Raw genomic sequence first — 23,772 nt, forward strand, 5'->3', positions numbered from 1 at the left:
TTGAGGAAGAATTTAACATCTACGAAAGAAATCAAAGTAAAGGATATAACCACAGTAAAATACAAACGTACAATTTTGTCCTGATAATAACCAAGACCTGGAATCTCAGTTTTAGTGACTCACATTAATTTAATTGTGACATTTGCTTTTCTAATCATAGATGTAAAAAGACCACTGTGTTCCAAACATAAGTATCTTGCCAGCATCTCATTGCATGAAATTATTAGTTAAGATGAGAGCCTCTGAATACATTTATATTTGATTAGTTTCACTTATTTAAGAACACGGAATAATTTAAGATCTGTTTAAATGAAAGAGAAGTAAGGCCCCTTCTGAGAAGGGCTGCTTTCCTCCACACGTTGGCATTTCGACAAACTCTACATTCCCCCCAGCGACTGCTACCCCCAGCGAGTACGCACCTTCCAGGTGAAGCCACATTAGCCGCCCCTTCACACTCACAACGGAGGCCACACACAGTTCTCCTGGATTCCTGGGGTTCACAGCTTCAAGTTTCATGTTCTTTGTGAAACCTCGACTGAATGATGTCTGCAAGAGAAACGAGACCAACACTGAGCCAGTGCTGACGCAGCAGGACAAAGCTGGGCAGATGAAGAAAGAGAAAGAAATGCACGCACACGCATCTTACATCAACAAGACAGGCTCACGTACGTGTTTGTCCTTCCCACTGTTCATGAAGAAAGAACCAGGTGGTCTTCATTTTTGTTTCCCAGAAATTAGAACTATGCCTAGCACATAGTAGGTGCCTAATACTATTTGTTAAACGAGTGAGAGTATGAATTCATTCTCTTTCCAGTTCCATATGCACCCTTCCTTCTTTCTTTTTTTTTTTTTTGTTTTTGAGACGGAGTCTGGCTCTGATGCCCAGACTGGAGTGCAGTGGCGCGATCTCGGCTCACTGCCAGCTCCGCCTCCCGGGTTCACGCCATTCTCCTAACTCAGCCTCCCGAGTAGCTAGGACTACAGGCGCCTGCCACCATGCCTGACTAATTTTTTGTATTTTTAGTAGAGACAGGGTTTCACCGTGTTAGCCAGGATGGTCTCGATCTCCTGGCCTTGTGATCCACCTGCCTCAGCCTCCCAAAGTGCTGGGATTACAGGTGTGAGCCACCGTGCCCGGCTGCACCCTTCCTTCTATGATCACTGAAGTACACACCATTTCCTCCACCTTCCTATACCCATTGATAACAGTTCAAGTGGGAACACGGAATTTCCATCCAGCATCATTTTCCTTTACAGGAAATGGGAAAAATATTCTTTAGAATTTTTCGTAGTAAAAGGCCGGGTGTGGTGGCTCATGCCTGTAATCCCAGCACTTTAGGAGGCTGAGGCAGGTGGATCACTTGAGGTCAGGAGTTCAAGACCAGCCTGGCTAACATGATGAAACTCCAACTCTACTAAAATACAAAAATTAGCTGAGCATGGTGGCACATGCCTGTAATCCCGGCTACTCGGGAGGCTGAGGCAAGAGACTCACTGGAACCCGGGAGGCAGAGGTTGCAGTGAGCTGAGATCTCGCCACTGCACTCCAGCCTGGGCGACAGAGTGAGACTCTGTCTCGAATGAAAAAAAAAAAAAAAAGATTTTTTCATAATAGTGTAGTTCTTTTTGATGATGAATTCTTGTGGTTTTATTTGAAACTATCTTTATTTTCCCTTGTTCTTTTTGTTTATTGCTATTATTTTCCTTTGTTCTTTTTGTTTATTGCTATTTTTGTTTATTGCTATTGTTTATTGCTTTTTGTTTATTTCTATCTTTTTAAGATCACTTTAAACATTTTTACATAGAGTAAAATTCAGTCTTTTGGATATACTGTTCTCTGAGGGTAGGGCTGTGAGACCAGTGAATTTCATTATGCAGCTACAACCACAATCAACACACAGAACCAACCCTTCACCCCCAAAATACCCTTGCATTGCGGCCCTTTGGTAATCAGTCCCTCCAAAGCACTCAGTTCCTGGCAACCACCAATCTGTTTTCTGTTCTTATAATTTCCTTTATATTTCTTTATATTCTCATTATGAGAAAATTTTCCTGTATAACTATAGTTCTTAAACTTTAGGATCAGAATCCCCATTTTATTCTGTAAGTCATGTAAATGGACTCAATATCTGTAGCCTTTTGAGTCTGGCTTCTTTCACTTAGTATAATACACTGAGATTCATCCATGCTATTACATGAAATGGAAGTGTGTCCTGCTTTCTTGCTGAGTAGTTTGTACAGATGCACCAGAGCTTATCTATCCACTTACCAGTTAAAGGACATTTGAGTCGTTTTCAGTGATTGTGATTAAAGCTGCCATAAACATTAAACATTCTGGTACAACTTTTCATGTAAACGTAAGTATATTAATCTGCTCAGGCTGCTGTGGCAAAATACCACAGACTGTGAAGTTTAAGCAACAAAAATTTATTTTGTCATGGTCCTGGAGGCTGGAAGTCAGAGATCAGGGTGTCAGCAGGGGTGGCTTCTTTGGAGGTCTCTCTCCTTGACCTGTGGATGTTGTCTTCTCCCTGTGTCCTCATGTGGTCAGGCCTCTGTGTGTATTTAGCAGTTTCTACTTTCAGCATGCTTTACGGCTGTTAATTACCTAACACAAACAGCAGTAAGAGTGTCCTGATTTTTACAGGTGGGGAAACTAGCTAAGCCATTAAGATCTGCTGGGGTTCAATCCCCATCTTCTTCTTTTTTTTTTTTTTTCTTGAGACAGGGTCTCATTCTGTCACCCAGGCTTGAGTATAGTGGCATGATCTCAGCTCACTGCAACCTCTGCCTCCTGGGTTCAAGCGATTCTCCTGCCTCAGCATCCTGAGTAGCTGGGACTATAGGAATGCCCCACCATGCCCAGCTAATTTTTTTGTATTTTTAGTAGAGTTGGGGTTTCACCACAGGCTTGAGTATAGTGGCATGATCTCAGCTCACTGCAACCTCTGCCTCCTGGGTTCAAGCGATTCTCCTGCCTCAGCATCCTGAGTAGCTGGGACTATAGGAATGCCCCACCATGCCCAGCTAATTTTTTTGTATTTTTAGTAGAGTTGGGGTTTCACCATGTTGGCCAGGCTGATCTCGAACTCCTGACATCTTGGCCTCCCTAAGTGCTGGGATTACAGGTGTGAGCCACTGAGCCTGGCCCCCTCTTTTCTTATAAGGACACCAGTCACACTGGATGAGGGTCCATCCATAGGACCTCATTTTATCTTAATTACTTCTTTAAAGACCGTATCTCCAAAGACACTCACATGCTGAGGTATTGGGGGTTAGGATTTGAACACATGAATTTGAGGGAGGCACAATTCAACCCATACCATTAAGTTTGCCTGTTTTTAGAGATGGGACCGCTAGACCATATGGTAAATGAATATTTAACCTTCTAAGAAGCTGCCAAAATGTTTGCCAAAGTTGCTACAGCATTTTGCATTCCCATGAGCAGTGTGTGAGAGTTTTAGTTGCTACACATCCTCATCAGCACCTGGTATTGCCAGTTTTTCAAAATCCAGCCATTGTAATAGGTATCTAGTGGTGTCTCATGGTGGTGTTAGCTTGCATTTGCCCTGCTGACTACTGATGCTGAGCATGTTTTTTTGTGATCCACACATCTTCTTTGATGAAATGTCTTTTTTAATTCTTATTCAGCCACCTCTTTTGGGTCTTCAATTCTACATAATAATTGTCCCTCAGATCCTGAGATTCCATTTGTCCTTCATTTCCCTGCCCATCTTCTTCTGTTTTTCAGACAAAATAATTTCTATTTTCAAGGTCATGGACTCTTTCCTCTCTCGTTCCGATTAAGCTAATCCAATAAATTTGTTGATTTCAAATATTGTATTTTTGAGTTCTAGAATTTCTCTTTTTTATAGTTTCTACTTCTTCTCTGGGACTTCCTATCTTTTCATTCATTATGAGAATATTTTCCTTTATATCTACAGTTCTTAAACTTTAGGATCAGAATCCCCTTGAAAATCTTTTAAAAATATAAACTTCTGGGCTTCTCCCCAACGTTTTGATTCAGCTGATTGTAGGTGGAGCCAGAGAATGTGTATTTCTGAAAAGTGCCCAGGTGATACCGAGGCTGCTGGTCTCACGACCACCCTTTAAAGGACCACTGCTTTACATCACACTTAGTTACAATAGGGGCTTGAAAATACTTGTCTGCTCATTCCAACACCTGGGTCATGATGGGTTTAGTCTATGCTCGGTTTAGTCTATGTTGATTATCTTTTCTATTGATAATGAGGCGATTTTCCCATTTCTTCTTTTCTATTGGGAATGAGGCTGATTTTCCCATTTGTCTTGAGCAATGTGGGAATTAAAGAATGGATATTTTAAATGTTATGTTGTGGCGACTCTGGATTACGTCATATTCCTACCAAAAGTGTCAACTTTTCTATTTTATCAAGCTATCACCTTGGTTGGACTGAAACTACAGACTCTGCCTCTTGAGAAGCAGCTCAAATCTCAATTGAGTTCACCTCTCCTAGGCTGCTTGGAGTCTTCCTGGCACCTACATGATTCAGGAATCACCATAAAAACATAGACAGAATTTACACATGGAATCTGGGGTTCCCGATCCTGGCTCTCCACTGTCTGAGTCTCCCCTCACTTTCCAGGATCTGTGGTTGCCCAAATTTTGTAATATGGTTCATCAGGCCAGAGAGACCATGAATTTTATATCACTCTCCCACATGTCGTCAACTGTGGCTGCCCTCAAGCTAAAAGTCTGAAAAAAATGGGACAATTCTCCCATGCTATTCCCTTCTTCCAGTCTCCTGTTCTCCTGCCTCCTTTTGCTCACGTTCCACTACCTTCAAATAGTCGTTTTTGGTCCTGTGTCCAGACTTTAGAGCTGCTCTACATGCAGAAGGGTCAATTCAGTATGAGCTTACTCAGCCAATACTGAAAACATTATTTTAAAATAAATATAAAATTTTCCCAAATTGCCAACTACTATAAATTATCATCAGACATGTTACAATACTATAGATTTATATACTTATGGATACCAAGATAAACAGGTTCCTGTAAGTAACAGAGACTACTTCTTTTTCTGACTTGTGGAAAGAAATCAAGGTAATTCACATTTACATGTCTTTTTCTAAAACTTAATTTGAAAAATATAACTATATCTTTATGTAACCTGAAAAAAGTGATCCAATGCATGTTAAGAAATCAACTGGCTCCATGCCTTTACATTTCTTTGGAAATAGGAAGCAAAGATCTTCTAGGTGGGCTATTTGTTTCTGCAAGTTACCCAGCCTCACGCACAGCTATTATGTATTGAGCTTCCTTCTGAAAATACAATCCCATCGGCCGCTTGAAAAACCTCTAAGTAAGTTAAAATGCATTTATCCTTCTTAACAAGGGAAAGCTACAACCACATAACCTATTTTCATTTCAATCCACCGCTTGAGGGTAATTTATAAAGGATCAATAGCAAAACTGTTACCTGTGAGTTTATTTACCAAGCATTTTACTGTGTCGATTCCTTTCATAACAGCCTCTGTTAAACATCCCTGGGGAAATGTCTTCCATGCATCCAATTCCACACTAGCTCTCCTCTAATACACAGGAGATGTGTGATTAAAAAATGAACTCGTAATACGCATTCCATTAAAGAGCACTTATAGCAAGCTAACAAATTCAGCAAAGCATCACCAATGCAATGCATACGTCAACAATCCTATCTATTACATAAACGGAGTGCCAGAAACAAAGACATTCCTCCTGAACATGCCCGCAGATTCATCCAAACAGAGAGCATCTTGGTGGACAAATCCTGAAAGCTCAGAAGCCACCTGGGAATGTGGTGATTTACTCTACCATTCAAAGCCATGTGGACAATTCCTGGCTGCGAATGGGAACAGAGGACTGATAAAAAGAAGCTTTAGTGGGGCAAGGACTATACTGCCATAGAAGAAATCACTCTTTAAATATAAAATGAAAGAGAGAGAGAAGGATTTTCTTCCAAAAGTTAATGATTCGGGGAGGGAATATTTCTCTTTGTACCTTGTCAGGTACAAAACACAATTTCAAAAGGGTTTTAGGGTGCTACAAGATGTTTCCACGGCCCTCAATGAAAGCAGACAAGCCAGCAGATTCTGTGACTGTGACATCAATACGGTGAGAAGTCAAGACAGCACAGGACATCAAAGCTTTCAGAGTTAACCAGCTGCAGTCCTCATGGGGGCATGGCTATGCAGCCGGCCCTGTCACCTAAACACACACCACTCGGTTCTTCAAGATACAGAGAAACCGCTCTTGTGCAAAGGCGACATCATTCAGTGGCAATCCTGTGGAGAGCCAGGACTGGGAACCACAAATTCTATGTGTAAATTCTGCCTAGATTTTTGACTGCTCCCCGGATCATGCAGGTGCCAGGCAGGCTCCAAGCAGCCTAGATAAGGAGATAACTCGACTGAGATTTGAGCTGCTTCTCAAGGTCGTTCAATCATAGAAGGATCCTTGATTTCCAGCCTTGCTGCTGATGTGCTTCTGTATTTACAAGTACCAGCTGACCCAGTCATCAACCTACTGAATCCTCCAAACTCTGATTTTGACTTGCACTCACTTTTGAACTTCTGCCTATGCAGCCACCCCTTTCTCGCTTCGTTTTTCATATTGTTATGTCTAGAGTGCAATGACAGTGTGGCAGCAACAAACCCGCAAGCTCCAGGAAGACATGCTCAGCAAACAAGTCTCTGACCAGCGAGTGCTTTGCACTGTTGTTACGGATCTCAATTAAGAGGAGACTATAATCTTTTCGTCTTAACATAAATTAACTTTCCTAACTAAAAGCATGTTGAACACAGTAGACTATACATTTAAGCCTAATTCTTAAAACAGAGATAACTGATATCTCTACTCATAGTTCCTAGGATTGAAGAATTATTGATAATTTTGTAAACTACAGTCACGTACTGCATAGTGATGTTTCAATGATGAAATGCGTATACAATGGTGGTCCTATATGATTATATGGTTATACCACATAACCTAGGCTATGTGGTATAAGCTATACCATATAACCTAGGCTATGTGGTATAAGCTATACCATCCAGGCCATGGATGAATCTCAAAGCTGTATGTAGTATAGGCTATACCATCTAGGCCTGTGTAGGTACAAGGTACACTCTATGACATTCACACAACAATGAAGCGGCCCGATGATGCATTTCTCAGAACATACCCCGATCATTAAGCAATGCATGACTGTAGTTTATAAAACAACCTCCTATAATTCTGTAAGTACACACATGTGCACACACACACACACTCATTGCCACTTTATGTGTCACAAAAGTCCTATTATTATGTTCCAATTAGCTCTATATGAACCAGGTAGTAGCTTAAAGTAAGCAAAGCACAGAAGTCACTAGCATCTAACTGGACATCAAAGAAAGTATTAAAGCCATCAAAATAGTCAAGACAGCATTTTAAGACTAGGCCTCAAGAGCAAAGACTCTCCTACCAGTGGGTTCGTGGATAAGATGCTACACAGCAAGTGTTCCTCTAACAGGGGAACAGATGGCCAGCCGTCCACCAAAATGTGTCCTCTTCACTCCAGAGTTCAGAATCACAGCTGGGCAGCAAGCCCAGGCAGGACCCACTTACTGGCCTCACCTGTGACATGGTGCAGCCAGGCAAAGAGCTCCCACCAGTAGAAAGTAAACAGCAGTAACATATACACTGCTATCAGGCTGCAGTATTTAGAACTAGCGATACCTTCTCCTTCATTTCTTTTCCTTCTGCTGGCTAGGTTACTCACCATAATGAGAACCACCTACTAATCAGGAAGACCCTGGGCTCTTCCATAAGTGAGACCTGGCCATCACCTTTTAGCATGTTCCAGCCACTGTGCATTTATTAGTCAATTTGTTAGCACAGACCAGCATCACCCTAGCAAATATACAACCTGAAAGCAGAGCTTTCCAAAAACTACAGACATTTTGTAGTTCTCCAGTGCACCGTAATACTCCAACTGTGCTTCATCAATAAAAAGCAAGTTATAAAACTTATGGTAGACAAAATCTATGATTTTTAAAAATTAGGTAAGAGAGAAGCTTCTTACATTTCGGAAGCAGAAGGGAGGGGCTTCCTGCACCCCATGCTGCTTGTGATAATCTGCCCAGTCGAAGTCCTGGCCAGAGTAACCTGGGAATGACAAAACACAGATAAAACAGTGCACATTAAGCAAAATCCCAGACAGATGAGCAAAATCAGAAGGGGTGAAAGTTTAGGCTCCCAAAAGATAATGTCCTCTGATGCCTAACAGCACTTCAGATTCCATAAGCTCAGATGAAATATTTTGGAAAAATTAAAGTACTAAACACAGGTAAACCATCGTTACTATAACACGCTATCTGAAGCCAGGTGAGGAAGGGTGGAACTTACCTATGGCGGCACCAGCCGGTGGGGGTATTTGCCATAAGGGGGAAGAGCTGAGCCAGGATATGACATAAAATACACTCTCACCACTCACTGTGCAGAGACAGACAATGACATCTCCCTTCATAGGAAGCCTGAGTTCGTGGGAGCTTACTTTTCGGTGTCTTTATGGAAAACATGAGATTTTACTGGGAAATAAAAAATTAAAAAAAAAAAACAAAACAGTACCAGGGACGACTTTTTAAAAAGTAACAGAAGGTAGAGAAGAGGGCAACAAAGAGTAGAGGGTTTGGAGAGAAAAGCTCCCAGAGAAATGAGGGAAGGAAGGCAAACATTGCCCTGGAACTGACCTGCTGAGGCTGAAGGAACATGAGAATTGCAGGAGGCAGGTCTCTGCTGCAAAGCTCTGGGGGCAGTTTGGATATACTGAGAGAGGCATCTGAACAACAACTCTTCATATACACTGAAGGTAACCAACTACAGATCCTACTAAAGTGGCTTCTTTCCTTTCTTTCTTTCTTTCTTTCTTTCTTTCTTTCTTTCTTTCTTTCTTTCCTTTCTTTCTCTCTCTCTCTCTCTCTCTCTCTCTCCCTCCCTCCCTCTCTCTCTCTCTCTTTCTTTGTATTCACTTTATTTTTGGGGGGAAGATGCAACTATATAAACGTCCATCATGACCATGGCAAGACAGGAGAAGAGGTGAGAGAAAAGAGGCCTGAATTACACCTAAGAAAGGCATAACCCAGGGAGGAAAATGCCTCTTAATGGGAGTCTCATCGGCACAAAATCAAACCAATGGACAGGCAAGGAAAAAGGAGTGAGGTGTCAAAACCTTCCTGTAAACAAGCAAAGGAAAAACACAGTCCAACTGTGATTCACTGAAGTGTGTAAATGCCCCTAGTATCTTCATTGATAGTGCTCTCTGTTGGTGGAAATCTACGTGAAGCAAATCTCTAAGAGATTTCTTATGTTTTTTTATCCAAATTCCCCAGTTTCTTTTGCCCATATTGTCACAGATTCTATGAGTGCAAATTCACTTATCATAAGGACTTTTAGTTACTAAATCAGATGCAGAGGGACTATGGAAATTCTTTATTAAAGAAACTCAAGATAGGCCAGGCACGGTGGCTCACGCCTGTAATCCCAGCACTTTGGGAGGCCGAAGTGGGTGGATCACAAGGTCAGGAGTTCAAGACCAGCCTGGCCAAGATGGTGAAACCCCTTCTCTACTAAAAACACAAAAATTAGCCAGGCGTGGTGGTGGGTGCTTGTAATCCCAGCTACTCGGGAGGCTGTGGCAGATAATTGCTTGAACCCGTGAGGCGGAGGTTGCAGTGAGGCGGAGGTTGCAGTGAGCCGAGATCTCCCCACTGCACTCCAGCCTGGGTGACAGAGCAAGACTCCATCTCAAAAAAAAAAAAAAAAAAAAAAAAAAGAAACTCAAGACACTGAAGATACTGGTTGCCTCCACTTGTATTCCCAAGCAAAGAATACAGATTATTTTCATTAAGCAAGTTCAATATATCCTATTTTTTGTTGTTGTTTTTTTGTGTGTGTGTGTGTGATGGAGTCTCACTCTGTCACCCAGGCTGAAGTGCAGTGGCACGATCTCGGCTCACTGCAACCTCTGCCTCCCGGGTTGAAGCAATTCTCCTGCCTCAGCCTCCTGAGTAGCTGGGACTACAGGTGCCCGCCATCATGCCTGGCTAATTTTTATATTTTTCATAGAGACGAGGTTGCACCATATTGGCCAGGCTGGTCTCGAACTCCTGACCTTATGATCCGCCCACCTCAGCATCCCAAAGTGCTGGGATTACAGACATGAGCCACCCCGCCCAGACCTATATATATATATATATGATGGGAGGGTGACAGTTAAGCAAAAAAGCAGCTGTGCTTCTTGGGTCCCAGAGACTGACCCGTGACCTTCCCATATCCTGCTGACCATCAGTGGCAGGTCCCCTTCTTTCTTAAGACAGCTGTTTCATTCTATAAAGACTGAAAATTCTTTCCAGCCACTTTCAAAGAGGTTCTTCGAGTTCTTCCACCTGCCCTTTCTCCTGCCCTTCTCTCTAAAGCTCCCCTCCAGCTAAATGGCTCCTGCATCAAAGATTTCTAGACAGGACCAGAGCCGACTTTCTTCTGAACCTTTTTGAACACAACAGAACACATCTCACAAACAAGGTAATGTAATGTGAGTTTCTCTACAATTAAGAAAACCCTCCACTTTGAGCGTAGTTTCTCTGGAGCTGTCTGGATCAAAGCCTCATATTACTGTAGAAGAATTAGCCTCAAGACACGTCAAACGGAGAAGTTTCCTAACAGGACAAAGGGCCTGGAACTGGAGAAGAGGGTATCTGGGTTTAAGACCCAGCTCTCCCAGTAATGGGAGGGAGCCAGGAAAAAGTAGATTAAATCTTCTGTGCCCCACTTTCCTCATCTACAAATTCACAAAATAAAAAGAAAAGCGGCTGGGCGCGGTGGCTCACACCCATAATGCCAGCACTTTGGGAGGCTGAGGCAGAGGCAGATCATGAGGTCAGGAGTTTGAGAACAGCCTGACCAACATCGTAAAACCTTGTCTCTACTACAAATACAAAAATTAGGCGGGAGTGGTGGTGCATGCCTGTAATCCCAGCTACTCAGGAGGCTGAGGCAGGAGAATTGCTTGAACCCGGAGGCGGAGATTGCTGTGAGCCAACATCACACCACTGCACTCCAGCCTGGGCAACAGAGCAAGACTCTGTCTCTCAAAACACGAGATAAAAATAAATAAAATAAAGTAAATAAAGAGAAAAGCTTTTAGATCCCTCTGCTGCCGCATTCTATGATTCAGAGCCACCATTACTAATTATTTTACTGTTGCTACTAAGGATTTTTTTCCCCCAACTCTCTGTGGTTAATTCCCTTCTCTGCTCCTAAAAGAAAAGTGTAACGTGGCTGGATGACGAGCAATTACCTAACAAGGCATTCCTCTAAGAAGACTCACGACTCCATCTGTGAAGACACATCTCTGTAACACAATGATCCCATCTGTCTGGGGTTTTGGAAGACGGACTTTGCTAAAGTCAAGATCTCCTTCTGTTCCACTATCTCTTCCTGGACCTCTGCTATTTCCTGAGTTAATTTCAAGAGTGAAGAAAACTAGATGAGATCCCTGGGGTGGGGAGGAGGGAAATGAGAGAAAACTATATAGAAAAATAGCAAAGCATTTTCTGACACAGCCTGGCATGTGGGTCATCTTTATGGCCCATACATGTTCAGATAAAACTTTCCCACCTGGAAGTCACCGCTATTCCCTACGCAAAGACATTAAGCTGGGCTTTCTATAACTAACTTCTAATGAGCTTCAACCCCTTCTCTAAAATGTCATGCCTCGTGTTTTCTTGGACGTACATTCAAGCCTTCTATCTATTCACCCAGTCCTCCACACTGTGTCTATGGAGAGCCATTTCTAATCTGATAATTTCTAGATAAAATCAAGTCTTGCTGGCTATGTTGTAAGCAACAGTTAATTATTCCGTCCCTAGAACATGCTCATTTCCCTGACATTCCAACAGCTTAGACTCCTCCGTCCCCTCCTCCTCCTCCTCTTCGGGACCTTTACTCACTTCATCATTTCAAATTCTTTTCCTTTGGGCTGATAATGAGCTGTCTTTGTAAGGCAGTTTTGTGACAGCTCAGAAAATAACTGCGACATAAAAACAAATTGCTGTGGATGGTATAATAGAGATGACAGGGTCAATTATACTCATTAATCAACAAAGACAGAACAAGACGTACTAAGGCTTAACTGTGGCCAGGAAAACACATTTTAAACCTGGAGGGAGGGAGGAAAACAGCAGAGGGGAGAAGAAAATGAAAGGAAATAAAACCCCTTAGGCAATTAAACTTTGCAGCAAGCTTCCCTGAGAGACTGTTGAACCACAACCATTAGATTTATTTAAGCTTTTATTAGTGTTTATTCTGAATGAAGTTTCAACCCTTACAGGTCCAAAAGGGAAGAGGTTGATGACCCATTTCCCTCGGATACAAACTAATTGACATAAAACAGCTCTATTTGCACACATCATTATTGGCAGTGTAAATGGACAATTCTTTGGAAAAACTATTTGGCATTAAAAAAACTCCTACCCTTTGACGCAACCATTTCACTTCTGGGAACTTATCCCATAAAAATGACCCTAAAAACCGAAAAAGGTGTTATACATGAAGACACTTACGGCATTATGACTGGTAACACTGGAGGAAAAAAAATGAAATAACCTTCTGTGCAGTAATAGAAAATGAGATGAGACTTCTCCAAGTCTGTAGAATGCCACACAGGCATGAAACGGCACGTAGTTTTAAAAAATTCATAAAAAATAACTGCTATGGCTTTAGATGAAAAGACTGCTATAAACATATACAGAATTATTAGATTCATATAAAATATGCAAAGATGAAGACCAGAGAAAATGTACAAAAACCTTAATAATAAATATTACAATAATTGTTGGGTGGTGGGACTCTTGGCTACTTTCTTCTTTGACCTCTTTGTATTTTTCCAAGTTTTTAATAATGATCACAAAATTATTTCATTAATAAAAAATTATTTGAAAACACAGAATCTTTGCCCTATTTTAAATGGTAATTAAGGCATTGGTCGATCAATCCAGAGTCCACTCAGCACATGAAATACACCATGACTGCCTCCCCTCAGCCTTCCTCCAGCTTTGCCAGTAGAATCCTGACTTTATCCAGTTCCTGGAAGAAGTGAATCAGGACCATCTTGAGATGCTCATGGTAGCCATATGCCCTTTTCAGGAGGCTTAAGATGGGTAGGAGAAGGGTTTACAGAAAAAAATTCTCTCTCTAACAAAAGAGACATGCAGGAATAAAAACTCCTCTTCTATCCTGGGTGGCTACGAAAAATACATATACAATCTTAATAAAAAATAAAAATAGCAAAGGAATACCATGTTTGCTATCTACCTGGCTGGCAGAATGAAAAACAACACTAAGAATCCACCATTCTAAAGGCTGTTAGGAAGCAGGCGTTTTTATGTGTTTGTGGTGGGAGTGGAACTTTAAAAAACCACTGTAGATGTCAATTTGGTAACGTGTCAAAATCCTCAGGCTCCAGCGACTACTGGGAGTAACAGACACACAGCCTGACACCGATAACACAGTGAGGTAAAAGCAAGGATGGAGGGACACTCAGAGAGTGAGGAAAGAAGGCTCTGAAGATCTCACTACTGCAGAGCAAACAGCTCCATAGAGAGATCTTCCTCACCCCAGAGAATGTTTACTCTATTAAATGTTAGAAGAGCATGTGTAAATAGCAAGCTTATTTAGTTTTCAGTTCCACCTCCCTTGGAAAGGAAAAGTGATACAATCATCTTCAAAGTCAGCAAATACCAGGACCCAGATATGTGCATAAATGTTGATGCAACAGAACCTAAGTTCTAAGAACAGGTTCTCAGTCCTTTCCGAGAAAGTTTCACAACTCACAGAGCAGCACTTCGGGGCATTTTTGCAATGCCTTACTCTTCCAATTGACAGCTGATCTTTCTCCTTTCAAGCCCAAGTTTTTGTTGTTTTTGAGGCAACCAACATTCCTTGAACACCCACTAAAGCCAGGGGCTCTGTGGCAACCCTTCAGGGGATGAATGTCCCATGGCCCTGGCAGGGAGGCAAGATTGCACAGACCTCAGCTGGCAGAACCGGTCCCGGGAGCCAGTCTGTCTATTCCAGAAAACAACTTTCTCAACATTGCCTCCACCTGTTTCACAAAGGAGTTTCTGTACATTGCAGGCTTACAGGCAGGACAGCAAACATCAGCGACTGACTAAAGCATTTGTTCTTGTCGATGCTGTTTGCTAAAAAACTACAACCTCCCTCTTGAAATCTTCTAGCTACCTCCACATTCTTGGGTGATGTTCAGTTTCAAGCCTTCCTTGATACTGGTCTTTAAAAGTGACACTTTCATTCATTCCCAATTGAATTACTCTGTGTTTTTATGTTCATGGAACAGTGCAGGAAAAAAACAAACAAACAAACACAAAATAAGGAAGAGAAACAAAGAAGACAATAATATAAGCACTAGCCATACCGCCTTCCTTATCTTTTAAAACATTATGTTGAAAAGTATTTCATCTTGGTCATGGTATGACACTTAATATACTTCTCTGCTGAGGGAATGTTCTACATGTTATTCTGAATTATAAACACAATGTTACGGGACACAGGTATGTGCCCAGGATGGGGTCTAACATCATATAAATATCAGCTGTCAATGGCAAAAATATCTTACAGATCCTGAAGAATGAAGTGAATTTAAGGATAACGTAAAAGGTTCTTCTTAGTTTTCAACAATCAGAAGTATTTTCAGATATTAAAAATGACCTAGAGAGTTTTACTATACCAACTCTTTTCAATCAAAAGTGACTGTTTTGCTCAAGAATGAATCAGAAAGCTAGAAATGAGACTTGCTTCCAAGTCCAGTAGCCGGGCGGGACAATCTGACAGTCTCCCTACAGATATCAGATGAAATATAATTTTGAAAAATTACATAGCCCAAGTCAAAAGAGAAGAAAATCTCCAGACACCAAAAAAAAAAAAAAAAAAAAAAAAAAAAAAAAAAAAAACAAAACCTGAAAGAGCCCTGAAAGCCAAAGCTGAGCAGTGAGCAGCTCACTGATGGCAGACGACAGCCTGGTTCAAGGGAGATGAGCAGGAGGACCCGAGGCTACTATCTACAGCTGGCCCCAGGCAGCAGCCCAATCTATGAAAATAGAACCAGACAAACTAAGCTGACTGGATCAGAGAGGCAGCAGAGATGGGCTACCTACCTGGGGTTCTGAAGAAGAAAAAAGGAGATCATGCACTTCCCCAGGCCAGTGGCACACACGGATGTGGGGTCCAGCTTTCCAATTCCGTGGGACACAGACTGAGAAATTAATATCAAATTCAGCCACTCATTCCTTGAATAATCAGGGACACCCTCATGGACCAGACATTGTTTTTGGTACTGGGGATGCAGCAGTGAACAAAAGAGATTTAAAAAATACCCTTGACCCTATCAAGTTTATTTCCTAGTGGATGGATAGAGACAGTAACAAATAAATAGAGAGGACTTCAATCCAGGGCACATGGAACTGCCACATAAATAACAACCACCACTGAAATTAGTTCATAATCAACAATCACAAACCACATAAGGAAACTAACCAACTTGAGGGAGGGCCAGAGAAATGAATTTTAATGCAAAACGCCTTATCAGGAAAAGAGAGTGCTTCCGCCAGTCTAATGATCCTGAATCTGAACACCTTAACACAACTTCAAACACACACACTCACACCACACACTACATACCACACACACACACGCAACCACACAGCACACACATACAGACACATACCACACAGACGTACCACACATACACATCACATATTAGACACACACACACACCCCACATACACACCCTGCACAAACATATCCATCACAAAAACAAAGAGAAGCTAACAAATCCTCAATCTCAAAATGATATTTTAAAGTACCATTTGGAAATTTACAGAACAACAGATAAAAATACAGTGAGGATATAGAATATCTGAATACTTCAATAAATAAACTTGACCTGACCAACTGATGTGGCAGTAAATCTGAAAATACAGCTGAAACAGACAATACTGTAAAATACACGTACATTACCAAAACTATCTCACAAATGGTTACCCTGACTAAACTTATATCCACTAAAGGAAATAAATTCACACTCAATAAAACACCAACAACATCAACAGCTCCAGATAGGTTTATAAGACAGTTTTCCCAAACTGTCAAGTATCACAAAAGTCGTATCTTACACAAACTGTTTTTGAGACAGTTTAGAAAGGTAGCTAGATATGACATAAATATACAAAATTAGTGGTATTCTCTTATACCGGCTGACAGCCAATAAGAAATGAAAAGAAATCCCATTCACTACAGCAAGCAGAAGGATAAGGTACCTAGGAAATATTCCAAGAAAAGATTGCAAGCTATACGAAGATAATATAAGAAAATATCAATTTTTCTAAGTCTATAAATTCAACACAATGCCAAAATCCAATGGGACTCTTTATAGAACCTTACAAACCAATGCTAAAATTAATGTACAAGAAAGGCCTGCCAAAAATAACCAAAAATTTTGAACAAAAATAAAGAAAAAGTGACTCAACAACAGCTATCAAGACTATATTATTATAAAGTAATAACAATTTGTTCAGGGCTATACAAACAGACTGAAGAGGCAGAAGAAAAAAGAACAGGGTTAAGAGTCACACCCACAAAGGGATGGATCCATGACAGTGGTGGCATTATAAATCAAAGAGGAAACAGCAGACCATTCAACAAACGATGCAGAGACAAGTGGAGAAATGAAAAACTTCAATTCAATTCAAGCAAGAAAAATAAGATAGTTTTCCTTCCTCATGCCAATACAAAAATCAATGTCAAGTAGGTTACAGAGCTAAACATGGAAAAGTAAAACTGCAAGAGTTTTAAAGAAAACACATCAGCAGGAAGGAATTCTAAAGGTATATAAACAATGCATACAGGGAAAGATGGCTGTTTGACTACATTACAATTTACTACTTCAATATGCCATTAAAAAAAAACCATTAAAAAGCAAAGAAACAAGCCAGACTAGGTTATTATATGTGTGAAGCACATTGCTGAGAAAGAATTCATGTTAGAATATATAAACTCCTTCTACAATCAAAAGAAAATGGGCTGAAGAAGAAAACCACAGATGGCCAGTAAGGGTAGGATGCAGTGCTCAACCATCCTAGTGATCAGGACCACCTCACTGAAACGAGGAGATCCACTTCACTCCCCTCAGAGGGGCCATGCTTAATCCTGGGAATACCGCAAAACAGGGAGGGTGACACAAAATGGGAATGCTCAAACACCACGTTAGAAATGTAAACTGACACAACGTGGAGAGTATTTGGTACTATCTATAGAATTCCAGCAATTCCACATTTAGGTATATCCCCTGAAAGCACCTCTTACACTTGGGGACATTGGATGTACATTTGGGGATCACTTGCAATAGAGAAACCTGGAAATCCCTTCAATGTTCACCAATAGAAAATGGAATTTTCAAATATTACAGTATATTCGTAAAGCAAGCAAAATGAATAAACAATCTACATGCCCCAACATGGAAAAAAGTCTGAAAAATGTTAATAAATAAAAAGTTACATAAAGATATGCATAGTGCATTATATATGTATATAGTCAAATAAGGTCTATTTTAATTTGACGGTAATAAAAACAATGATACTGGTAAGGCATAAACAAAGAAGCCTATGCAGTCATGTCATAAAAGCATGTAATCTTTAGGAGGGTGCTCACCTTGCGGAGGATGAGGGGTGAAGGGCTAGGGGTGGGAGAGAATGGGGACAGAGCTTCAATTCATTCAACCTCAACAAATACCTACCAAGTGCCACCCACTATTCCAGCTACTGAGGATGACTAGTGGGTGATTGACAAACACTCCTGCTGCTATGGATCTTTCATTTTAGTGGGGGAGATGAGTGAAAAACAAGACAAACAAGGGACGTATATATGACTTATTTGTGTATTATATAATAAGGTATGTGATATACTGCAGGGAAGGAGATGCAAATGTTGGGAGTGGTGGTTTGCTACTGAGATTGAACAGGGAAGCCCAGAAAGACGACTTCAAGCAGTTAGCACTTGAGTCAAGACTGAGTCAGGTGACAGGTGTCTGCACAGAGGGAATAGCAGGTGCCACATCAGGGAGATGAGAGTGACTGGGACAGACTGAGTGGGGAGTCGGGAGATGACGCTGGACAGGGCAGTGGAAGTCAGCACGGCTGGGTGCTGTAGGCTGTTGCCACAGTCTTGACTTGGACACAGGGTGGGGTGGAAGGCACTGGACAGTCTGAGCAGAGGGACCCATGGTTTATGTTCTAACACGATCGATCTGACTGCAGTGTTGAGAGACCCCTGAGTTAAACAAGGGGCTGCTGCAGGAACCAGGTGAGACTCACTAGCGGCCTGAAACAGGTGGCTGTGAGGAGAAGTGGTGAGACTGAAAATGTGGACAGGACTCCCTGATGGGTGAGGTATGGGGCATGAGAAACAGAGGACTTAAGGATGACTTGGTCTTCATTATATCTATAATGCTTTCATGTTTCATATTTCATTGTTGAAAAACATGAATCAAACAAGGCAGAATATTGGCATCTGTTGAAGTAAGGTGGTAGGGCCATGAGTGTCTATGTTATCTTCTGCCCCCTTTGGTATGTCTGAAACGTGAGTGACAAAATGGATTAAGCTCATCAGTCAGTGTCTGAGGTTTTTCTTTAGGAAAAGAGAATGCCACTTACGGTTCCCTGCTTTGTGTCTCAATAATAATTAAAATACACCTTTACTTCCTAAATTGTGTTAACAGTTTATGTGTCTATTAAATGGTCAGCCAGAGACAAATCAAAGTGCTAACGTAAGCCAATTACTTCAGCCTTTGCTCACACCTTTTACAGCAGAAATTTAAAGGCTGAACATTTTCTACAAAAGTTCCTGGGTGGAACTTTTCCTCCACTAATTATACAACTAATCTTTGATGTGACACAAGAAAGGTTAATGAAATAATTTTAAAATAGCAAGTCATGGTTGATAACCTATACACATTTTTGCTTAGGTGATCTACTTATTTGTTGATCACTTTTCATAGTGCCTATGAAACTGACTTGCTGTTTATTGGGTTTAAACTAATTGAGTAAAATCTCCAACATTCTAACTTTTGCTTACCAGGAAAATCCTTACTACACAGAAAGCCACACTGAAAAACTCATCCACTCTAGCTCACTTGTCTCTAAGGTGTGAGGACAAATTTTTTTTTTAAGTAGGAACAGAGTCAAAACAATGCAATAAAATATCTGTGTTATTTGCATATATTTCTCCTACACCACCGGAAGTCTCTCATTTCAACAGCTGCTTCCCAACCTCTTTTTGAAGTCAAGCAACACATTGTAATTGTAGGCTGCATCCATGTTCTTAACAGAAATTTAGACAACCCAATACATTCATGGGAAACATACACATGTGGAAACATCTGAAATCACTTGGCAATATGTACAATAAATCCCACATATTCTACGTGTCAACCTAAGAATTTAATTTAGACACAATAACCTTTTACTTTTAAAAAAGCTTCTACTTGCATACCTTCATAAAGTGAAGAATGGTCTTTGAAACATCTCTACAACATGACTCTCAATCCTGGTGTTGAGATGTAAGATGTGAAACCAACCACCTCAAAAGGAAACCGTAAAACACCACTACCACAATCACCACCACCACCTCCTCCTCTAAATGCTCATTCAGTTTAATTACAAAAATAAATATACTGCACTCTCACAAGAGAGTAAGGGAGTCAATGAATGAAGCCATGACTGTCTTTTAACCACAGACCCTTGTAAAATTATTCCCTAAAATTGTAATTCTCTGACTGCTTTGATATATTGACCATCTGAATTGTGTAAAGCCAAGGTCCACTGACATGAATTAGGTTGCTTTAGGCCCCCCAAACTCTCTAGAATTACTAAGAAGGATGAACATTACAAAACATCAGCAAGACAGAACAGCAGTGAAGTGTGGATACGGTTGTGTAGAAAAAGCATTAGATTTGGTATCTTAAGTCTGGGGTTTTTAACCCAACACCCCTGCACCCCTGCACCAGGATTTGAAAAGTCATTTAACACAACTGAGCCTCAATTTCTCTAGATATAAAATAAGTAAGGTTGATGAAATCATCTTTAGGATCCCTTTCAGTTATAAAAACCCTCCATTTTTAATAATATGTGTTACCTTTTAATAATAGGTAACACATTTATTTAGATAGAAAAGAAAAAAAGATAAAAATGGTATTGTTACACATCATGTCTACCTTCATCCCTTATGCCACATTCCCCACCTCTGTCCCTCATACCCCAAAAACACTAATAATTATTCTCATTAGTTTCTTATGTAACTACAAAAATATAAGCAAACACTAATATGTACTGTTTTGCCTCTTCTCTAACATAGAAAGTGTCATACGATACCTACTGTACCACTCACAGTGTATCTTGGACAGCCTTCCACATCAGTTCATAGAGATGTCCCTCATTCTTTTCAACAATGGCACAGATCTCATTAGAAGGATCTCCAAAGTCTATTTAACCAATATCCTACTGATAAGTACTTGAATTTTTCCACTCTTTTGCTATTGTAAATAATGCTGCAAAAAAAACAAACTTTTATGCAGATGATCTCTACATTATAACTTAAGGGGAAATTTCCAGAAGTGGAATTACTGAGTCAGTGGGAAAATAAAAGTTTAGCAAAATCCACCAAACTGCCTTCCACACAGCTTGCACCTTCCTGCACTCTCAACAGCAGCGTCTAAGAATCTTTATTCCTCCACCGTCTCACCAAGCTGAGGTTCTCCTGTTCCTTCTCCTTGGGATTTCTGTCTCATCTGATAAGCAGACACCACTTCAATAGGATTTCTCTTCATCTGTGTTTCTCTTATTATGATAAGTTTGCCCAAGAGTCACTGAGCTTCTTGTATTGTGTGCTCTTCTGAGGTTATTCTTTGTCCACACTCCTGTAAGTTGCTGGTCTTTTTCTTACTGGTTTACGAGTAAAAATTCTACTATTTCAAGAAAACATTCCTGAACTAATGATATTTACCACATTCTTGAATGATATGGTTTGGCTGTGTCCTCACCCAAATCTCATCTTGAATTGTAACTCCCACAATTCCCACATGTCACGGGAGGAACCTGGTGGGAGGTGACTGAATCACGGGGGCAGGTCTTTCCTGGCTGTTCTCCTAACAGTGAATAAGTCTCACGAGATCTGATGGTTTTAAAAACAGGACTTTCCCTGCACAAGCCCTCTCTTTGCATGCTGCCATCCATGTAAGACGTGACCTGCTCCTCATTGCCTTCCACCATGATTAGGAGGTTAACCCAGCCGTGTGGAACTGTAAGTCCATTAAACCCCTTCTCCTATATAAATTACCCAGTCTCAGGTATGTCTTTATGAGCAGCATGAGAACAGACTAGTACACTGAACTAATGATATTTACCACTTCTTGAATGCTTTAATGGTTTAAAAAGAGTTATAGTTTCTTATTGGAAGGTACTAGCCACCATTACTCAATATTCTACTTGATGTGTAGTATGTATTTGCATATAATATCCATGAAGAAATATTCTTTTGAGTTTCTGAAAAAGAAAATTTCACTTTCAACAAGAGAAAGGAATGGTTTGGAAGAATGCATGAAGAGAATTTTACCTTACCAAATATCACAAATATTTGGATAAAAGAGAAGAAATGATCATAACTAAATATTATGTATAAAAAGCTTAAAATATAAAAATATTTAATTTTATATCTTTGTACCGTCCTTTCATTGAATGTTTAACAGTTCAGTTGCATTAATGTAAAACAATTTTCTTAATATCATAAAACTCAAGTATCCAAATAGGCACATCCATTTTCCTGGTGAACTTCTAAGCTATGTCAATGATCTTTTTATGTAATTCATAGAAAATGTATTTTAAAATTCTGAAAACATTGACAACTATGAAACCTCTGCCATAATGGAGTGATCAAGCAGCCAAAATGCTGATATAAATACTTTTCCTTTTTTTCACTCAATGAGGAAATAGCCAACCATTTTTTCAAAATTCTTAAATATAATAGATTCTAATACTATTGAGGAATAAGCAAAGTCTAACCAAGTAGCATTTACATATCTAGAAAACGTTTTCCTTCAATGACACAGGACCCATTCCCCACACATACTTCCATGAGAAAAGTCCAAAAGAAGCAAAGGAAGATGGCCCACAGGGTGTTCAAACTCTACAGGACCTATGGCTAATTCCACAGCAGCGAAGGACTTCCCACCTACTACCAATAGGTCGTTGATAATATGACTCCCCCAAGGCCATATTAAAGGGATGAGAATCCTTCGACTTTTATCATTTTAACTCTCCTGGCACCTGGGGACTCCCACAGGTGTCTCCACTGGACAGTCTTGAAAACTGAAGCAGTGATGTGGCTCAGGGTGCAAAGCCAGTGTGTACCAACAGAGAAACAAACACCAAGGCCTCCTGGAGTCCTCACCGCTACCAGGGGACACAGTCCCAGGACCCAAGCTCTGCCTGGAGACCTACGATCCAAATGACCCTGGGCAAGTTATATAAACTCTCTGTGACTTAGATTCTTCATAGTTCACTTTGAGGAGTGAATGAGTTAGGCATTAAAAACAGTGACTGGTAAACTGTGTTCTGTGTAAGTTTACCATATACCATTAGGCGGAATTCCATGACTGCCCAACTTTAACCCAAAGAGTAGAAAGCTGAAATGGAAATATTCAAAAGCATCTCCTCCGTAAGGACAAATATGGGGAAAAATGAAGATAAAAGCCCAGCAGAGTACAGTCATAGTAAAGGTAAGCAGGCAGGCACCATTAAATGATGTAAACAGACTGGCGAGGCCACCAGGCAAGATGGGACTCAACCTGTGGGAACTGCATGATTCTCCCAATAGGGTTAATGTCCCAAGCAATCCAATCCCTAGAGATCTGGAAAGGTTAGTACAAAACCCCTTATTATTTAAGTTTGTCTGTTAAAATCCTCCCCAATAAGTTTACTTTTCTCATCTTTTTCCCATTTTCTTCTTCTTACTATACCTTTATTATTCTTCTCTTAGTCTCACCTCTCATCTTACTGCTTTCTTCCTGAATAAACCTGAGGCCTATAGAGGACAACAAACCACACTGGCAAACTCTAAGACTGGCACTCACTAACAATGTGGTTCTTGAATCCCAATTTAAAATTATTTTAATGCATCCTGGCTCCCAGTGTAATTATTTTAAAGTATTATAGCATCTAATTGTCGGATATCTGAAAGCAAATTGACTCTGGAGAAAGCTTAGCTCGCTGGAAATAAACACTCTAAAGAAATGCTTCACCAACATTGTGTTACATTTGTAAAGACACTTCTCAGACACTTTCAAGTCTTTGAGCTCAATCACTTAGCAATGCTGCACCCTCTATGTCTACACAACAGCAGCACATCTGCCAATAATGCGGTAACGGATGGGGAAACTCCTGTGGACAGAAGTGAGAAGCCCAAGGCCACTCGCCTCGCCAGGGGATGGAGCTGTAACTGACACCTATGTCAAGCTGATGAAGAACGCCCTATTTCTACTACATCTAAACCCTTTACACAACCAGCCTCCCCAGATTAACGCAGGTGTTACTTCAATGACAGTAAGACACCCTCCTGAATCTCCAGACCCTACATACCTTCACAGAATAC

General features: G+C 40.6%; 1 protein-coding gene across 11 annotated transcripts in view; it reads right to left on the minus strand.

Moving 5' to 3' along the window:
• SFMBT2 (Scm like with four mbt domains 2) overlaps positions 1-23,772 on the minus strand; it is a 254,614-nt gene that overhangs the window by 61,685 nt on the left and 169,157 nt on the right. For all 11 annotated transcript variants that reach the window (XM_063780421.1, XM_063780426.1, XM_063780429.1 and 8 more), the window contains 2 exons: positions 8,084-8,166; positions 420-546 (listed from right to left, as the gene is read on the minus strand). In XM_063780421.1, coding sequence (XP_063636491.1) covers positions 420-546; positions 8,084-8,166 — 210 coding nt within the window. The remainder of the gene's footprint in view (positions 1-419; positions 547-8,083; positions 8,167-23,772) is intronic.

The sequence above is a fragment of the Pan troglodytes genome, chromosome 8 (assembly GCF_028858775.2).
Source record: "Pan troglodytes isolate AG18354 chromosome 8, NHGRI_mPanTro3-v2.0_pri, whole genome shotgun sequence".
NCBI classification, from domain to species: domain Eukaryota; kingdom Metazoa; phylum Chordata; class Mammalia; order Primates; family Hominidae; genus Pan; species Pan troglodytes.